The sequence below is a fragment of the Esox lucius genome, chromosome 18 (genome assembly GCF_011004845.1).
Source record: "Esox lucius isolate fEsoLuc1 chromosome 18, fEsoLuc1.pri, whole genome shotgun sequence".
Lineage (NCBI taxonomy): Eukaryota > Metazoa > Chordata > Actinopteri > Esociformes > Esocidae > Esox > Esox lucius.
In genome coordinates this window covers 6,210,516-6,229,884 of record NC_047586.1, presented here as the reverse complement: position 1 = coordinate 6,229,884, position 19,369 = coordinate 6,210,516, and the positions used below count along the sequence as shown (strand labels likewise).

The 19,369-nt window shown below is 43.1% G+C and overlaps 1 protein-coding gene across 7 annotated transcripts; it reads left to right on the top strand.

Moving 5' to 3' along the window:
* The first annotated feature begins 309 nt into the window (after positions 1 to 309).
* Positions 310 to 16,276, top strand: mdm1 (Mdm1 nuclear protein). 7 transcript variants are annotated; one of them, XM_034287994.1, is made up of 15 exons: positions 310 to 333; positions 2,275 to 2,380; positions 2,553 to 2,869; positions 3,367 to 3,507; positions 3,930 to 4,115; positions 4,680 to 4,837; positions 5,346 to 5,442; positions 5,536 to 5,574; positions 8,419 to 8,633; positions 8,957 to 9,226; positions 9,938 to 10,392; positions 10,866 to 10,999; positions 13,077 to 13,314; positions 14,664 to 14,732; positions 15,624 to 16,276. In XM_034287994.1, the coding sequence occupies exons 2-15, from the start codon at positions 2,347 to 2,349 to the stop codon at positions 15,728 to 15,730; spliced, it is 2,460 nt and encodes an 819-aa protein (XP_034143885.1). In that variant the 5' UTR covers positions 310 to 333; positions 2,275 to 2,346; the 3' UTR covers positions 15,731 to 16,276. The 7 variants fall into 7 exon arrangements, with proteins under 7 accessions (XP_034143885.1, XP_034143881.1, XP_034143879.1 ...); XM_034287990.1 differs by lacking the exon at positions 310 to 333 and adding an exon at positions 1,170 to 1,495 and having other exon boundaries at positions 2,553 to 2,806; XM_034287988.1 differs by lacking the exon at positions 310 to 333 and adding an exon at positions 1,171 to 1,495.
* The last annotated feature ends 3,093 nt before the right edge of the window (positions 16,277 to 19,369 follow it).

Here is a 19,369-nt window from a genome sequence, read left to right as displayed (position 1 = left end):
TACTGCCTAAATATACCATGAATAATGACAATCATGACTATATTCTCTCCCGTGTTCAAGGATATGAGGTCACTGCGCATTAGTAATAAAAGTGGGGGTAAAGTGACTAGGCATCAGGAAAAAGTAAATAAATAACAGGATATAATGAAAAGTAAAAGACGCCATGGGAGTGTCAAAGTGTCAACAAGCTTGTGTGCATGTGTTGTGTGTGGATGGGCGTATGTGTGCATATTGCAGTCTAAGTAGTGTGTGTGTGTTCTTGTTTAACAGCCTTATGGATTACAGGAGCTGGGGAACAGCAGGTGAAAATTCTATTCAGCTGTAAATTAACAGGTGAATGTCAGTTTGAGTGTGTGTCTGTATGATAGTGGGTGTATGTGTGTGTGTGTGTGGGGGGGGGGGGGGGGGGGGGGGGGGTTGGGGGGTTAGCCGTTTGGTTTTTGATGTTGTCATGTAATGAAGGAACAGTCCCAGTTAGTTTATAACACAAATAGAGCAACACATGCAAGCACAATATATTTAACATGAGGGTGTTTTTTTCTCTGTGAGTTTCTTGGAGTGCGTGATGGTATGCAAATCAATATGTGCGGTTTGTGTGTGTTTGCTTTAAGTCTTTATGTGGGAATGAGACCTGCTGTGTTGCTGAGCTTTGGTCATCCCAACAGACTCGGAGCATTGTGTGTGTGTGTGTGTGTGTGAAAGAGATCTGACTTGACTTTGATAAGTCAAAAGATCTAATGAGATTGCTCAAAGGTTGGTCAACAGTAAAGGAAGGCAAGGAGTCTTAACTATATGTAAATATCAGTGTTGTGGTAACAGGAGTGGCATTATTGACAAGTAAACCTTATCTATTTCAAAATTACTGATGCTTAATGTAATTATCGAATGGGTGTACCGCCCCCTTCTGGAAAGATTAAACCACTGCACATTTAAGTGTCGCAGTGACATAACCGGACCTATGTCCGATTTTTATTTATTTTTTACAGAGAATCCAATTTAGAGATTTTTTTTAAATTATATGATATTTATATGATAGTTGGGACGTGTCTGAACGTTCACCGACACTTTCTCCTCCTACGTTATTGCTAAGTGATAAGTAACGCTTCCGGTTTGAGCATTTCTGATTGGTTTAAAAAGCACGAAGATGTTAAGTGAAAGTATAATGTGCATGTTTTACCTACATTCTCGTATTATTACACCACCGAGATTTCGAGATAAACCTCGTTGACATGGCGGCCGATCTAAAAACTTTTTGAAAAACACGGCTTTGGTTTCCACCATGTTCCACAAATCGTTCGAACGATTGGCCTCACGACGCATGCGCGTTTTTGAACGTTGACCACCTTCACCAAGGCAACGCGAAGTGGCTGCTGTATAACAACATCCTTGCAGAAGTATCTTTAACTTTCAACAATTTGCGGTTTGCTGAAAAATAAAACATACAGACCTAGTTCCTGTATACGTCTGCAGTGCAAAAATGCCAGTAGACTTTAAGGTAAACAATTTCACTTTTATTGAATAAAGTAGAAATGCAACAGTTGGCTGTCTCTGTTTTGAACTCGACGTCAGGTATCTACGTCACCGCAAGTAGGTAAAACCAGGTTTTGATTGCTACAGACATGGCAACATTCTTTATTTTGCACTATGTGCCGTGTTGATTGAGATTATCTACGATTGCAGGTAGGCGATAGTCGGGTGAACATAAACCATATAGCCCCTTTTGTTTTTCTTTACATGGTTACGTTTTCACGCAAAGAGTACAGTAGTAGGCTAGTATTTAGGTCAGTTAGGAGATACGCGATAAGAGGCTAGTGTGTTCGCGTAGACGATAAACCACAGCGATCGAACGCTGATGATCTACTCGTACATTTTCTCACAACCGCTAGATAGACAGGATTTAGAATAATCTGGATTATGTTTAGCAATATTAACGAGATGGTTAGCTAAATGACATAATTGCTGCTATGTTGAATTGTTATTATATTCAACTACCAATGTTTGCCCATGTAAACCAGAAATCATGCAATGGCGAACTGGTTTGATGTAAATAGACAGTGTACCAAAATATTGTAGTACCTATTATAAAGCACACAATGTGGCCTAAATATCAGGGGCCGTATAAGCACGTTGGTACCATATAAACGACCGAATGACCTATAAACCTGTTACCAACGCAATTACAACAGTGAAAATCAGTCATTTCGAACCACCCAGTTTATGAACCTGTGCGTATATATATTATACGTCCTAATCTTGTTATTCTCACATGCGCAGGGCATTAGTGAATACCAAAATAAATATAAAGGGCGGGTAGTGCGGTCCAGAAGTGCCTCTCCTCAGCGAAGAATGCGATTGGCTGGACTTCGCTCTGACCAATTGGGTAAGTTCACAGTGCCTACTCTGATTGTGGCCTAATAAATTCAAAAGACTGATTCTTCTGCTGCTATATTTTGCTTCTAACTCTTTAATGCCTTTAAAAATGCTCTTGTATGTATTTATGTTTTGCATTTGCACAACTTATTTTGTCTTCTCTTTAACTTCTATCACAACAGGTATCAGTCGTGAGCCTCAGTTTCTGTCCAAGAGGAAGGTGCCCTCGACCCATGCACCACAAGTTTCCAGCTCCTTCCAATGGAACCCCACCACCACAGAGACCCAGCAGAGACGGGATGAGAACCCCAGATCTGGCCCCCCTACCCAGGAGAGAGCCCAGACCCCTCTGGCCCCTGGGGGTCGCCCAAATGGACCCACAGGAGACCACCAACAAGGCCCAACCACACTGTATCCAGACTCTGCTGTTCCTCAGGTCCAGAAACAGACCCGAAGTCCGATAGCTGCTGTAGAGAGACAGGAGTCAGCTTTCAATGGGGTGGGAATGATTACTTATATTATCGATTTGGTAGCTAATCTTCCAACGCTTTTAATCCATCCCTAGTATTTACTAAGCTGATTCATGTTTTCAACCAGCGAATTATTAGAAACAGGTGTGCTAGGTGGAGCAAAGAAAATCTACTGGACAGTAGCTATTTAGTTAAAATCTATATGAAGTTAACTCTCTGGGAACAGGGTTGGAGTTAAAACCTACAGGAAGGTAACTCTCCAGGAACAGGTTTAGAGTTAAAACCTACAGGTGGATAACTCTCCAGGCACAGGTTAGGAGTTAAAACCTATCGGAAGGTTACTCTCCAAGAACAGGTTTGAAGTTAAAACCTACAGGAAAGTAATTCTCCAGGAACAGGCTTGGAGTTAAAACCTACAGACGGTTTGGAGAAGCCCTGACGTAGGATGTGTTACGTGGTAATTACTAATCTGTGGACAGGTGATGTGCAGGAACCACACGTGTGGTAATAATATGTGGCCTTTCAGGTTCAGCACGTTTTGAGGAGGAAGGCGGGTCTGAAGCCCTCAGGAAAGAGGCCTGGACTACACAAATCAGAGTACGGGAATCAGTTCCAGTGGAAGACACCGGTAGCTGGCCACGCCTCCCCGCTGCTGGCTGCTGAACAGGTATGGCTTAGTACACTCTTCTATGGGTGAAATGTTTAAACGATTAAAGCTTTGCATACATTCTCAAAAGCCAAACACTTGGATAATACCTTTATAACACCCATATAAAGCAAGTTCTGGTCACAGAGTGCGGCTCTCACTTGCACGCAAATTAATAAAATAGAACTGCAGTGCTCCTTTTTATACCTTTGATTGCTGGTAAGTATGCACCCCAGTTTCAGGTGCATGGTCAGCTATCTGTCAAAGCTTCGAAAAAAAGAGATGTGTTTCACTCAAACAGCCAGTTGGTGGTAGCAAAGTTGCAGTGTGAATCAACAGCGGGTGAACAGTGTTCACCATCAAGTTGCAGTGTGAATCAACTACGAGCTGCTGTATGAATTGTCCACAATTCACAGAGTATTTGATGCGCCGACTTTGTCCAGATGCTGTACACCAGCAACCGGGCCATCCCTCCCTTCAAGTCCAACCCGGGGGTGATGGAGACTGAGTACAGCAGAAACTTCAAGGCGACTCCCCCATCCAGAGGACCACGTCGACGTCGAAATGTGGAGGAAGACCCGGTGCCTCTGTCCCGGAGAGAGAAAGTCTCACCTGAGAAAACCGTGAAGGTACTACTCAATACAAAACACGGCTTGATCATTGCTACAAATTGTAGTGTTGACAGTGTCAGGATTGTGTGTGCCAAGATTAGGCCTCAATGACATCATTTACAAAATCTTTAATGGTGTCTTTGCATTTAGAAAAAGAAACTGATGGGATACTTGGCACAGACTTCTTTTTTAAACTGATCTCTAGGCGAGATATAGAAAGATATGATCTCAAGGGTTTCTCCATCTACGTATGAACCTCTCAGAAAACCCAGGAATGCAGTGCACAAGCAGAACTTCCAGTTCCAAACACTCATACAATGGAAGCAGGTGGAACAGTTATGGTGATGTGCTCTGCGTGTGACATTAAACACAAACCAGACTGGAGTGTACATGCTGAGGGTACTCGCCATGTTCCATGGTTCTGACTTGCTTGTGCTAGGTCCCAAATGGCCCCCTAAACCCAACATACATAAGGGCACTGTTTCTAACCAGGTACAGTAGGACTAATTAGGGAATAGGGTGCCATTTCGGTGGAGACGCTCTGAATTAATTGCTGTATTTTGTGCTTGCGTCATTCATCAGGGCAGGAGGAAGAACAAAAGGGAACAGAAAGAGAGAACCTACGGTGACATGCAGGACAACATTCCGGTTCCGCAGTCTCATGAGCGGCCGAGAGAAAATGGAATGTTACAACAGGAAGTGAAGTTACAAAGCTCCCAGAAGGTGCCTCATCCCCACAGGTGAGATGAGGGTTCTGAAGTCAGGTATAGGATGATGTCAGAAGCTCTCCAGGAACTCAGAAATCCCGCTGAAAGTCCCGCGCCTATTGTTTTCTATCCAGACTGGGCTACCCCCAGAACGCTCTTGAAGATGTTATTCTGGTTGGGATGAGGGCAGTTAGTAGAAAGTGCCCCCTCTCTGCTCACCTCGCCCACCCCGTCCCGACCAGAGAAGCGGTAGAGGTAAGGGGAACCAGCCAAAAATGGCGACTCGTGTTGATTGGTGTAGTTCTGTCCATGTAATAGACACAGTATTACATGGAACGTCTCCAAACGAACGGCAGCAGGGTTTGTGGCTGACCGCCGGCCTTCTAATGTTTTCTGATTCAGACATGCCGATGCCCACTGCAGTGCTAGGCAACAGTGTGCGCAGTGAACCTCCCTGGGCTTTTCCAGTCTTCAAGGAGAAGAGGTACTGGGTGCTAATTATCCTAATTATGTCCCTGTGTCCTTCCCTCCGTCTACCCAGGAAGATGAAAACGGAGTACCGCTCCAACTTCCGCCCTCCACTGAACTACACCTATAAGGACGGAGCTTGGATGAGGGCGACCTCGGGGGGACAGGAGGTGGGTGTGGTCGTGGGCGTGGGCGTTATTAGTGGAGACTGAGTTCATTGATGCGGCTGATATCGGGTCTCTTTAATCCTTTCTCTGTTACAGGATGGTGAGGGTCACGATAATCACTTTTGGTTTCATGAGGTAACGTGGCCCGGCCCGGTCTGCCTGCCCGGTCTGCCTGAGGGGCGGCCTACAAAGCCAGGCCCGTCGATTGGCCTGAACCTGTAGGGCTATTTTCTCGGGTGTGTAGGGGGCCCTGTCGTGTGCATGGTCAAAATGACCCAACGTCCCAAGAAACACGTCTTGTGTTTAACGGTTCTTAATGAACCAGAAGAGCGGTCATTTCTGGCTGTTTGCCAACGTTACGCTAATTCGACGAGCCTGCTTTCTAGTATACCCCTGGCATAGCTTTATGGTCTTCGTGCTGATGACTATCATGACTATTTCCTCTTTCTTGTGAATGCTGGCATTCTGTCTTACACCCCCCCCCCCCCCCCCCCCCCCCATTATTAAGAGTTTCAGAAAGGACTTGAAATATACACTTTTGATTATTACTCTAAAGGGTGGCTTTAATGTTAAACCGTGTGTGTGTGTGTGTGTGTGTGTGTGTGTGTTTCAGGCAGTGTCGGTTGAGTCAGCAGAGGCAGCGTTTTTCTTTCCGTTCAACCTGAATATGCTGACTGGTTTTTGCGTTTCCTTATAACGAAACAGAAACTTAAAGGAAATGGACTAAATATAACCTGCGTCTGAGCATTGCGAAACAACATTGGCAGTGGCGTTGTAAAGAGAGTAGTGAAATACAACCACCTGTTTCCAAAAAAGGCAAGTCGCTGTGTGAAGCAAATTAAAACAGAATGCAATGATGTGCAAATAATTTATCCCTGTATTTCATTGAAAATAGAACAAAGGCAACAACATATCAAATGCCCATTTTGATACCAGCAACACATTTAAAAAAAAAGTTGGAACAGGTGCATGTTTACCACTGTGTTGCATCTCTTCTTTTTACAATACTCTGTAAGTAGTTTAGGAACTGAGGAGACCAACTGCTGTAGTTTTGAAAGTGGAATGTATTCCCATTCCTGCTTTATACACGCTTGCAGCTGCTCAACATGTCAGGGTCTTTTTTGTCATTGTTTTAATTTCATAATGCGCCAAATGTTTTCAGTGGGTGACAGGTCTGGACTGCAGGCAGGTCAGTTAGCACCCTGACTCTTTTAGTACAGAGCCATACTGTTGTAATACGTGCAGAATGTGGTTTTGGATTGTCTTGCTGAAATAAGCATAGCCTTCCCTGAAGAAGAGGCATTTGGATGGCAGCGCATGTTGCTCCAAAACCTGTATATATTGTTCAGCATTAATGGTGACTTCACAGATGTGCAAGTCACACATGCTATGTCCCCATACCATCACGGATGCTGACTTTTGAACTGTGCACTGATAACAAGCCAGATGGTTCCTCTCCTCTTTAGTCCGAAGGACGTGGTGTCCATGATTCCCAAAAATAGTTTCAGATTTTGGGTTGTCAGACTACAGGATAGTTTTCCACTTCGCCTTAGTCCATCTTTAATGAGCTTGGACCCAGGGAAGGCAGCAGTGTTTCTGGATCTTGTTTATATCTGGTTTCTTCTTTACATGGTATAGTTTTAACTTGCATTTGTGGGTGCAGAGACGTACTGTGTTCACAGACAGTGGTTTTTGGAAGTATATATATATATATATATATATATAGAGTTGAAATGATTTGGACATCATTCAGTTTTTCCTTACATTTTATATATCATCCCAACTGTTTTGGAAACAGAGTTGTATGTACGAGACCATTTGTTGGGCTACAGAGATACAAAGTTCTAATCTCTGACCCCAAGATAGGGCTCAAACGCCTTTTCTCCTCTCAGTAGATTTAGTCAATGCAGGAAATGAGTGAAGAAAGGCCTATTTGTTTGTCTTTCAGTTGAAGATGATTTTCAGTAGAATTGAATGAAAACTGAGTTCAGTTGATCTCTTTAAAGTCCTGCTGGCTATCAGTCCATGCCTCAGTCTGGCAGTCCATACCTCAGTCTGTCACTCCATACTTCAGTCTGTCAGTCCATACCTCAGTCTGTCAGTCCATACCTCAGTCTGTCTATCCATACCTCAGTCTGTCAGTCCATACCTCAGTCTGTCAGTCCATACCTCAGTCTGTCAGTCCAAGAAAACTCAAGGGGAACCCATCTGGCTTTGCCAGGTGAAGATTATATGAGTAGATGGCCTGTTAAGGAAATAAATAAATTCAAATAGATACGTCACATAAATTTCATATGCAGTGTATATAAAAAGTCTACAGACCCCTGTTAAAATGCCAGGTTCTTGTGATGTCATGGGTCACATTAAAGGTGGAAAAAGTCCTGACATGATTTATACATCACAAAAACCTGGCATTTTAACAGGGGTGTGTAGACTTTTTCTATCCACTGTACATATCACAGACAGTAAAAAAATACAGCTGTGTAAGTGATCTTTTGGAAGAATAGTGCAGACATATCATTGACATTTCCAATTGCAGTGCATAAGTTTGAAATGATCCTATGCACAGCGCCTCCTTAAGACTATGAGTCAGAAATGGCAATGGATCAGACGGGCCGAGGAGAACATTACGTAGACCTGTCAGGGGAGACCCTGCAAGGCTCGTGTCTGCTTCTGAGTCAAACTCTACAACTGTGTGGATGTCTAGAAGCTACTGACGACAGTTCAGTGCCTCTCACACCCTCGCTGTCTCACAGCTACATTAAGATCCTTATCATGCCACGCTTTCACTCACAGAGCCCTGACTGTGAGATCTCTATCACCGTGTTGACAGTGAGGCTGCAATAAAACAAATGGTTCCGCTTCTGAAGACACCAGAACTGTCCTGCTCTCCGCCATGGCGCTGCTGTGCTTGAAACGCTTGTACTGCTGATCCATTTTTTGTTTATGTTCTGACCGGGACCGATGTGTTCCTCGCAGGTGCGTGAGCTCCGTGAGAAAGCGGATGCTTACAAACGGAGGGCCTGGGGAACCCACTTCTCCCGCCTTCACCTCAACCAGATCCTGTCAGATCAAAACCAGCTATGGGAGGCCTCAACCCCCTCGTCGTCCAACCTCACCCCAGGGACAGTGTCTGGGGACGGGGAGGACGACAGCGGCAGCAGCCCTACCGTCCAGGGCCTGGACCTCGCCAGGTGAGGGAGCATTGCCACTTAATGGGTTAAATGTGTATAACCAGTTAGTCTCCCAGAGGTCATTTGTTTGGCAGGTGGGTTCAACATCCTTAGGTTGAAATGTTTGAATGAATTTATTGACTGCAGAGCTAGATGTGGACGTGCTAGGGACATTTTGGGTGTCTTGCAGACGGCCATTGTCAAACATTTTCATATTGCTTTTTAAATGTTCAGTTAGCAGGTCTTTAGACATGCTGTTGCCATTGGTCTACAACAGGCTTATCAAGTACCAGCTCTCCATCTCTGTCCTCCCTGTTCTGTCCTTCTGTACACCGGCTTCACAGTGTGGAGGGCAGTTCCAGCTCCATATCGGGACACCCTGCCTCCATCACCCCCGGGTCCAGCAGAAGGAGCTCGGTCAAGGGGGCCGGGGACACTGCGGGCCCCTCCCGCCACCTCGACACGGGAGCCCCCCCCGTACAGAGAAAACTGGCCTGGGAGGAGAATGCGGGCATGTCGCAGAGGAAGGACAGAAAGAGAACAGAAGATAGGGAGGAAGAAGAAAAGGAGAAGGAAGCAGAGGATAAAGTTGAGGGGAAGGAGAGGCAGAACGAGTATGTGGTTACCTGTTGGTTGTCTGTTGGTTGTCTGTTGGTTGTCTGAGTGGCTGAGTGTAATAAAGTGTCTTCTTTATTAAATGTTTTTATGCATATTGGACATGGTCATAATCATCTTTTAGTTCAATATTCAGTTACATTTTTCATGACATTTTTCAGACCACAGAGGGGTTATCTAGCACTGCATGTTGATTAAACACGTCCCTGATCTGTGTCTGTCTCTGTGTGTGTGTGTGTGTGTCCGTCTGTCTCTGTCTCTGTCTGTCTCTGTGTGTGTGTGTGTGTATGTGTCTGTCTGCTGTATGTTTGTGTCTCTGTGTGTTTGTGTATGTGTCTGTCTGTCTCTGTGTGTGTGTGTGTCTCTGTGTGTGTGTGTCTCTGTCTCTGTGTGTGTGTGTCTCTGTCTCTGTGTGTGTGTGTCTCTGTCTCTGTGTGTGTGTGTGTCTCTGTCTCTGTGTGTGTGTGTCTCTGTCTCTGTGTGTGTGTGTCTCTGTCTCTGTGTGTGTGTGTGTCTCTGTCTCTGTGTGTGTGTGTGTCTCTGTCTCTGTGTGTGTGTGTCTCTGTCTCTGTGTGTGTGTATATGTCTCTGTCTCTGTGTGTGTGTGTCTCTGTGTGTGTGTGTCTCTGTCTCTGTGTGTGTGTGTCTCTGTCTCTGTGTGTGTGTGTGTGTGTGTGTATGTGTCTGTCTGCTGTGTGTGTGTGTTCCAGACAGATGCTGCAGGAGCAGGGCAGTGCGTCGTCTTCAGACGGCTTCCACAGCCCTGTAGAGGGTGGCAGAATGCCCACTCCCACACTGTACCGGATCGCCACGGTTCAGAGAACACACCACGACCTGACTACTCCAGCCACTGGTACCAGAACACACCACGACCTGACTACTCCAGCCACTGGTACCAGAACACACCACGACCTGACTACTCCAGCCACTGGTACCAGAACACACCACGACCTGACTACTCCAGCCACTGGTACCAGAACACACCACGACCTGACTACTCCAACCACTGGTACCAGAACACACCACGACCTGACTACTCCAGCCACTGGTACCAGAACACACCACGACCTGACTACTACAGCCACTGGTACCAGAACACACCACGACCTGACTACTACAGCCACTGGTACCAGAACACACCACGACCTGACTACTCCAGCCACTGGTACCAGAACACACAATGACCTGACTACTCCAGCCACTGGTACCAGAACACACAATGACCTGACTGCTACTGCCACTGGTACCAGAACGCACCGATTTCACAGTTCCAAACCCTTTTTACAGATAACTCACTTGATTACCTCTATTCAACATGTGCCGAGTGGCAGTTTCACTATTACTATAGAGAATCACTCTCATCTTAGGCTAACAGCTCCATTTTTCAGCCTACACATTTTTTGTGTTCACAATCACATAATGGTTCACCGAATACAAAAAACTTTTTTTTAAATGTAAAAGAGCTTAATCGTTTTATAGATGTGTAATTTGATGGTTCCTTGAGCAACTAAACAACATAGTTGAGTAGGAAAATATATCTCATTAGCAACAGTTAAAAATCTTTAATCAAACCCTGTGTTATGTATGTAATGTAATACTTTTTGTGGTTATCTGATAACATTTCCTCTTGTCTGTTAGGTGGAGCCATTCTGGTGTCTCCTCCCAAAATCAAGGGTGGTGACAGAAATGTGAGAAGTGAAGCGCCGCTGGGAAAACCCAGTCCACCCTTTAAACATTTGTCGCTGTCCTCCCAGAAAGGAGCACCAACACAGGTACTAATTGCAGGTACTAATACAGCTCTGGAAAGAATTAAGAGACCACTCCTAAATCAGTCTTAAATCAGCATCTCTACATGTTGCCCTTCCATTCCAGTGTCTGTTCAATTCCAAGACAGGCACACCTCATTTTACTTAATGAGGTACTGATTAGGTGATTACCTGAACCAAATCTAATTTAATGAGGAATTATAAAAGTATAAAAACCACTGCTGTGGTCATCACTATCCTCTTGCAATAGGACCAGCTGGATGGCAAAAACAGTGCAAGTAGTACCTCAAAGGTAATTTGAATAGAAAAAAAAAAGATTCAGGATTACATAGGTGTTGAAAAGAGAAGCTTTGAGTGAGGAAAAGAAGGGTTCCATTCTGTCTTTGCTGGCAGAGATATACAGTGAGCGTCAGGTTGCTTCCATCCTGAACATTTCAAAGATGGCGGTGAATAAGATCAAGGTCAAGTAACAGACATTGGGGACAACAAAGCTACATACTGGTAGAGGGCGAAAACAACTGTCCACTGACCGAGATGACCGTCAACTCATTCAAATGTCACTCAACAACCGTAGAATGACATCAAGTGACCTACAAAAAGAATGGCAAATAGCAGCTGGAGTGAAGTGCATAGCGAAGATGGTTCGAAACAGGCTCCAAGGGGCAGGGCTGAAGTCGTGCAAAGCTAGAAAAAAGCCCTTCATCAATGAGAAGCAAAGAAGAGCCAGGCTGAAGTTTGCAAAAGACCATAAATATTGGACCGTAGAGGAATGGAGTAAGGTCATCTTCTCGGACAAGTAAAATTTTCAGCTTTGCCCAACACCTGGTTAGACGTAGACCTGGAGAGGCCTACAAGCAACAGTGTCTCGTACCCACTTTGAAATTTGGTGGATGATCTGGGGATGCTTCACCAAGGCTGGAATCAGGCAGATTTGTCATTGTGATGGACGCATGAATCAAGCCAAGCACAAGGTTATCTTGGAAGAACACCTGCTTCCTCCTGCTCTGACAATGTTCCCCAACTCTGAGACTTGTTTTTTCCAGCAGGACAATGCTCCATGCCACACAGCCAGGTCAATCAAGGTGTGGATAGAGAAACTCCAGATCAAGACCCTGTGAAGGCCAGCCCAATCTCCAGACCTGAACCCTACTGAAAACCTCTGGAATTTGATCAAGAGGAAGATGGATGGTTGATGGTCAAGCCATCAACAAAGCAGAGCTACTTTTGTGTGCCAGGAGTGGCATAAAGTCACCCAACAGCAATGCCAAGACACATGAAAGCTGTGTTATTCCACCAAATATTGATTTCTGAACTTTTTTTGTTGAAAAATGTATATGAATTTGTTTTCTTTGCTTTATTTGAGGTCTGAAAACAATGCATATTTGTTGGTTATTTTGACCAGTTGTTGTTTTCTACAAATACTCTAAATGACGATATTTGTATTTGGAATTTGGGAGTGATGTTGTCAGTAGTTTATAGAATAAAATTAAAATGTCAATTTTACTTAAACACATACCTATGAATAGTAAAACCTGAGAAACTGATAATTTTGCAGTGGTCTCTTAATTTGTTCCAGAGCTGTATATGTGAGATTGTGTTGGCAGTTCTTCTCATTGGTGAGAATATACAGTACCAGTCAAGAGTTTAGACACACATACTCATTCAAGGCTGTTTCTGTATTTTTACTATTTTCCCCATTGTAGAATAATAGTGAAGAAATCGTAACTATGTAATAACACATGGAATCATGTAGCGACCAAACATTTTCCAAGTACATTTCATATTGTAGATTCTACCAAGTAGCCATCCTTTGCCTTGATGACAGCTTTGCACACTCTTGGAATTCTCTCAACCAGGTAGTCCCCTGGAATGCTTTTCGAAAGTCTTAAAGGTGTTCCCACACAATTGCTGACATTTTGCAAATACATATGATTCATTGATATTTGCTAGCGGTTCTACTGATAATAATCAAAATTTGCTCTTATGTTGTATAGATGTATGTCTTTTCATGCTGTTTGGGGAAATAGACCTGTGGTATAGGTGCCTCAGCCCTGGTCAGTTACCCTGATTTCTCCTTTATCAGGTTGAGAAGCAGAGCCAGCTGCAGTCCCCTCCTGCAGCAGGGTTGTCCACTAAGGACCCCCTGCCCCTGAGAGAGGACTCCCGGTTGGGGGTGACCTCACAGGAAAACCCCCCCGATCCCCCACCCCGGACCAAAATGTCTCATAAACCCGCAACTACTGGACAACCCCAGATAGCCGCCCCTCCACCGGTCAACCGCATCCAGGGGACGCTCAGAGACCCGGAGTTCCAACACAACGGTGCCCTCCTAACTTCGTCTCTTAGTAACGGCCTCTTGACTGTATTTCGTGAATAACCTTAGGGCCCAAAACTGTGGTTATTTTATACTGTCTTTCTCTAACCTTGTTCCCAGGCAATTACTCAATGTATATAAGATGGGACATTAGATATGAAAAGTTGTTTTTAGAAAGTGACCATTCTGTGGGGGTGATCTTACAGAATGAAGTAGTTGTCATCATGATTCGTAACTCATCGTGGTGCGTCTTTAAGAGATGATTGGACTGGGCATGTACCTGTTGGGTGTGCATTTTGTTTGTTCTTTTCATTCGTTTTATTTCACCTTTTATTTAAACTCGGTAAGCCATTTGAAAATCACTTCTCATTTGCAGTTACGACACGGCCTCAGCAATGAATCTGAAAAAATAAGTGGCTTTGATTTTTGGTGCACCTGTCCTCTTTTACATTTCTGTCGTGTAGGGATGCTTCACCTGGAACAGTTCAAACTCTGTGAGGCGACATCATCTCCTGTTCAAAGAGCTGCATCCTTCCTCATCAAAGCCATTTCATGACATTTACAGTAGAATTGCAGAACTGTGACAGCGTCACTTACCGTTAACGATGGATGTGTGTCAGGTTTCCGCTCTATATAGGTCAGTCAGTCAGTCTCTGTGGGGAGGGGTGGTCTTCTCTCTGTCTGTAGCTGCTGAGACAGCTGTGCCTGGAAGTCTGAGAAGTAATTCGAGTTCTCAGCATATTGTATCTGTTGAATTACTGCCTGGTCTTGGATCTGTAAGGGCTGTCTTGGTTTGTAAAGGACGTGGTGCAGTTTCAAACAGATCTGGCACCAGGCTACTGCTTACATAATATATACCTGGATCGAACCAGGTTTTTGTCCTTCCTGATAGCCCGGATATTGTCCAGTATTGTAGTTCCTGGCAATAGTCTTTCACCTCAAGACAAAAAGGTTTACAATTTGAAGCCAGAGTATGGAAGTTGGGAATTTCCCCCATCTCTCCAGAGTCCTGCACCTCTTCTCTTCTTTGCCGCCCTTCCTCTCATTACTCACCCTTCACTTTTACCCCTGAACAACGGGCCTTAAGGTGTGTTGTAAGTATAACAGGCCGACACCTAACCTGGGGACACCTGATACCCAGCAGATTGATGAACTGCACTGATGAGGCAACAGGTTGTTTCCGGGTTCTGAAACCGTTATGTAACATAGGGAATATCCTTGTCCCCTCTATGAAACTGTTACTGACAGTGCATTTCAACACAATATGTAGTATCTGCATAACGGTGTGTGTACTATAGAAACTCACAGTTATATTTTAATTAATATTAGCCTTTTCCCCCCTCTTATCTCTTGTAGGTAATTTAGGCCTTAGGACGTCAGAGCTACTGCTGTGTCCTAATGGTGGCTGTGGGTCTGATGATGAAGGTAATGTAACAGCAAAGTATTTTTTTTTTCTCCATTTAGCCTTTATTTATACAGGGAAATTAAGCTGAGACCAAGGTCTCTTTTGCAGCTGAGCCCGTATTACAGCAATATTGAAGATCTGTAAGAGCTCTCTCTATATATGTATGAGAGAGAGAGAGAGAGAGAGAGAGAGAGAGGAAGAACAGAAAAAACACATAGATAGAAAGCACACATACGTTAAGTGATCACAGTTCACTGTAAAAACTTCTTGTGTCAGAACTTTTAACAGCCTTATAGACGCCAATGCTTTGAACTCAAGTGTATTCTGCAGGGCGTTCCATGAACATGGGGCACGGTGGTCAAAATCAGTTTTACCCAAGTCAGACTAAGCCCTTGGTATCTCTAGTACTAGCAAGTCTTGTGAGCGCGTCTGATATCTGCTGTTTGTCCAATACATTTTTGTGGTGCGATGGCAAGTTATTTAACGGTAGCCCCACATGCATGCAGAGACTTCCCAACCATCTCACCAAAGAAATGTATGCTTGGTCGAGTAGAGAAAACGGCTCACTTGCCAGGGGGGAAATAATCTGTGTTACACATTCTTACTTACCACAGGTACAGGTGCTTTGTACAAAAATCAGAGAACTGTATCATACTGGCCTCAATAACGCAAGAATGAATCAGGTGGAAAACCCCATCCTGATCAGTGGAATACAGATGAAAAGTCTTAGTAATGACCTGAATAGACAACTGTGATTTTGCAAAATAAATTGCTTATGACATAAATACAACTACTCCTTGTTACACATTTCATTCTGTGGAAGAGAGTGTATGTATTTGGAAAATGCTGATCACTCTCCCATACCTGACTAACCTCTGACCTCCAACCCCTGACCCTTGGTGATCCCACAGACGACAGGATGTCCCAGATCTCGTCCAGGTCCACGGCGTCCTGCTCCAGGGCCTCAGAGGTTCTGGGCCGAGCCCAGATGAGGAAGGACTTCTGGGGAAAGATGTAGTCCTACCACCACTGACTCACAGCGGGGCTCTAAATGGCGCCTTTCTTCGCTACTGAATTCACTACCCAGGCTCAGAGGGATGCATTGGGAGCACAGTTTGATGACAGTAGTGTAACATGGCCTTTTAGCAAACCCACTGGGAAACGAAAGGGAACAGATATTGGGGTTGTCAAGTCTGATCCTGGGCCCAGTAAACCACTCGTGTGTGAATTGTATTATTTTCCTAATGTACTTTCAATGTTGAATTTGTATAAACTTGAATAGTGTATAGACTATGATTAATATTTATTCTAAATTATTTAGTTTTGTACAAGTATTTGTTTTGGTACTGAGTTGTTTCTATTTGTATATTTTTTTACTGTCACCAATTTAGCTATTCTACATTGTTAATTAATGTATTTCTGGGCACACTACACTTGTTAGAAAGCTAATTATGCACTGCTAAATGAACAACTATGCAATTTAAATATGTTGTCTGTGTATGAGAGAAACACTCTGAGTGTAACAGTGTTGAGGGAAATAAACGTCAGAACCGTCTGTATTACACTTGCATGTCTAATTGACTTAATGAAAGAACCAGAGAATCGATTTGAGGTCAGTCATTCCAATGTGTAAATACAATAAGTGCCAATGGATTTACACATTTACATATTTTGGTATGGTATCAATTTAAATCAGACAGTTGTCAATTAACCAATGTTCAGAGGTATTTGGGTTAACTTTTAGGGAATTAAGATCCATCTCTAAAACAAAGGTGATGGACTTTGTCTTTCAGAACTAAGAGGACGTATTTTCTGTGTTGACTGCCGTCTTTCAATATCGAGGGAACTATCCTTGAATTGTGAAAGAGCCGAGTGTCTTCTAAATGACAGCGGGAAAATAGTGCACTACTTTTTAAATTATCCCAATGGGTCCTGGTCAAAAGTAGTTTACTACCAAGGTAATAGGGTGCCGTTTGTGAATCTATCACAGAGTCTCTTGGCAACTAAATACCCAATCTGTCTCAAGTGCACCGGCCCTTGATTTATTGGCACGAGTAAACATGGCATGTCTCATTAACGGTACCCTCTTCACTTACCAGTGCACTTGGCATTGGTCAAAAGTAATTCAACATAGGGAATAGAATGCCGTTTGGTTCTGAGCTACGGTGTGCTTGAATCAACCTGGGCTGTGGACTCAATGGCTGGTTTGTTTGCAATGCTGTAACATTTAATTTCATCATAGGGGAATTTACAGTTAGGACTGTACAGCGGCTTAAAAATAAACTGATTGTCTAATTAATACCTGGGTGACGTAGGCTACTTTGTTTGGTAAAATGACAAAAGCGTCATTAATTTAGGAGCATGTTTGGTTTGCCCATGAATCATTCATTTTTAGTGCCAGTAATGTATTTTCTTTATATTTCCGTGTGATAAACCCAGGAGACTGCAAAGGGGAGATACCCGCGGATTGACCTGGATGCGTGGACAGCAATCATACTTCTCCTCCCATATTCAATAAATACCGTCCCTGACAGGTGTAAAACATGACAACCTACCAGACCAACCATCAAGGTGAGCAGTCTATGGTGCGATATTGGTATACCTTGGCTACTACCAGAACATGGAAACGGATAGAAAGGCTACTTATATCTAACTAATCTGCTACAATAGAGTGTTATTTTTTTCAGGTGATACAAAAGCCTACGTAAAATTTGTCTCCCTGACAATAGTAAATCAATTCGTGCTCTTTTTTTCCCCCACCAGGCGAACCATATCCGAATAATTACCAGATAATTCGTGAACTCAACTCGAGCCAATATGAAGTGCACCATGATCAAACTGCTTACCGCCGCGGTAGTGATGGTGAGCATGTGTTTGCTGCGGGATGCGTGTGCGCTCTCCATCCACATTCCACTCAGCGCCCCTTTGCAGAACGCGGACACCGACGCCCTGGTACAACAGGTGGCTCGACATGTAAGTGATTTTATTAAAATGTGTATTCCTACTTGATAATTGATGATGTGCATTAATACCGTATATGCCCTGATACATTTTTTCCGTTTTATTTTTAACTATTGACGTTTATGTTTACCGATGATGTCACCCCGGTGTTTCAACAGGCACAAAGTTCAGACACAGATACAAACGTTAAACTGATGCCAGACGTCGATACCAAAAAGGTACGAGTAAGCTCACGTAAATCAATGTCCAGACTACTTTTATCCATGTCTCGTTTATTAAAGGAGCTATGCGTAAAAGACAGATGCGGTTAACAGTAATATGTTAATTAACGTTTAGTGTTTAATGTGTGTTTCATCTCCTTACAGAACCATCGTGACATCTGCTGCCTCCACGCCAACATCCTGGATTTCTACCTGAGTAACATCCTGATCTCAGATAATCACAAGCATCCTAAACTCCCTGAGCTGAAAGAACACCTGGCGCGAGTTAGCAAAGACCTAAAGGACCATGGCTGTGTAAGTTCCCCTCTGGGCTCCTTCATTTGTTTTCTGCTCCGTCTCTCTGCACCTCTGTCTGCACAGGGAAGGTGGCTGATTTTTGTCCCTCTCTCTTTTAGGCTGTCAAACACTACAGCAATGATCGCCACAACATCGCTTTCCGCAAGAAGTTGTCCGAGGTAGCTATAGCCGTAACATTCAACATAGCTTACTTTTATACTCTGGAAATTCTATAAACATTAGATTAAAATATGTTGATTAATTAATGTTTTTAATTAATTTAAAGTTAGTTTTACTCTTTTTGAACGCAAGTCTTGTCTAATAACACGTTTTCTTGTGCATTTCAGATGGGAGGAGGGAAAGGTATAAGGAAAGCTATTGGAGAGATCGATATCCTGTTCACTTATCTGAAAGATTTCTGTGTCCAGGTCTAAACTCAAACACATACTATATCCTGTGTTGGCTAAGGATTTACGGTTTAATGTTTGAGTGCCTCTCCTATCCGGATGTATTTTTTATTACATTTACCTTGCTTATTTATTATTTAGTTATTTATATATTTATTGTTATTACTGTGAATAATGCAAAGTAGTTGAAGGTCTTCAAATGCATCAAGATACTGTTCACATTAAATGTGCAGTTTCTTAAGCGTTTTATATGTAGCCACATCGTGGTCTTTACTTTCTAAATAATGTGCTGGACACAAGAAAAACATTTAGTAAATGCATTTTTAAAGCATTGTTTTGGTATATATATATATATATATAAAAGGGGACCGACTCCATTGGTTCATTCATTGTCATTGTTAAATTATTATTGTTATTATTGTTACCTTAAAATGTATTCATAATTCTGAGCAAATATGTATTTTGATATGTATTTGCAGTCATTGTATTTTGACATATATTTTACACATTTATATGTAACATGGAAATGTATTGCATTCTAAAGTGTTTGTTTCCTAAGACTACTAAGATAAACAATCTTAAAAGAACTTTCCTTTTTTGTGTTATTCTTTTATTATAATTACTGGTAAACATAAAGAAAACTATGAGCAAACAGAAAACCCCATGGAGAACCACCATGACGGTAAGCACCCTGAAAAGAGAATGTAGGAAAGCGGAACGTAAGTGGAAGAAAACTAAACTTCAAATCCACTATCTATAAACAAAGACTTGGTAGCTTCAACAATGAGTTAC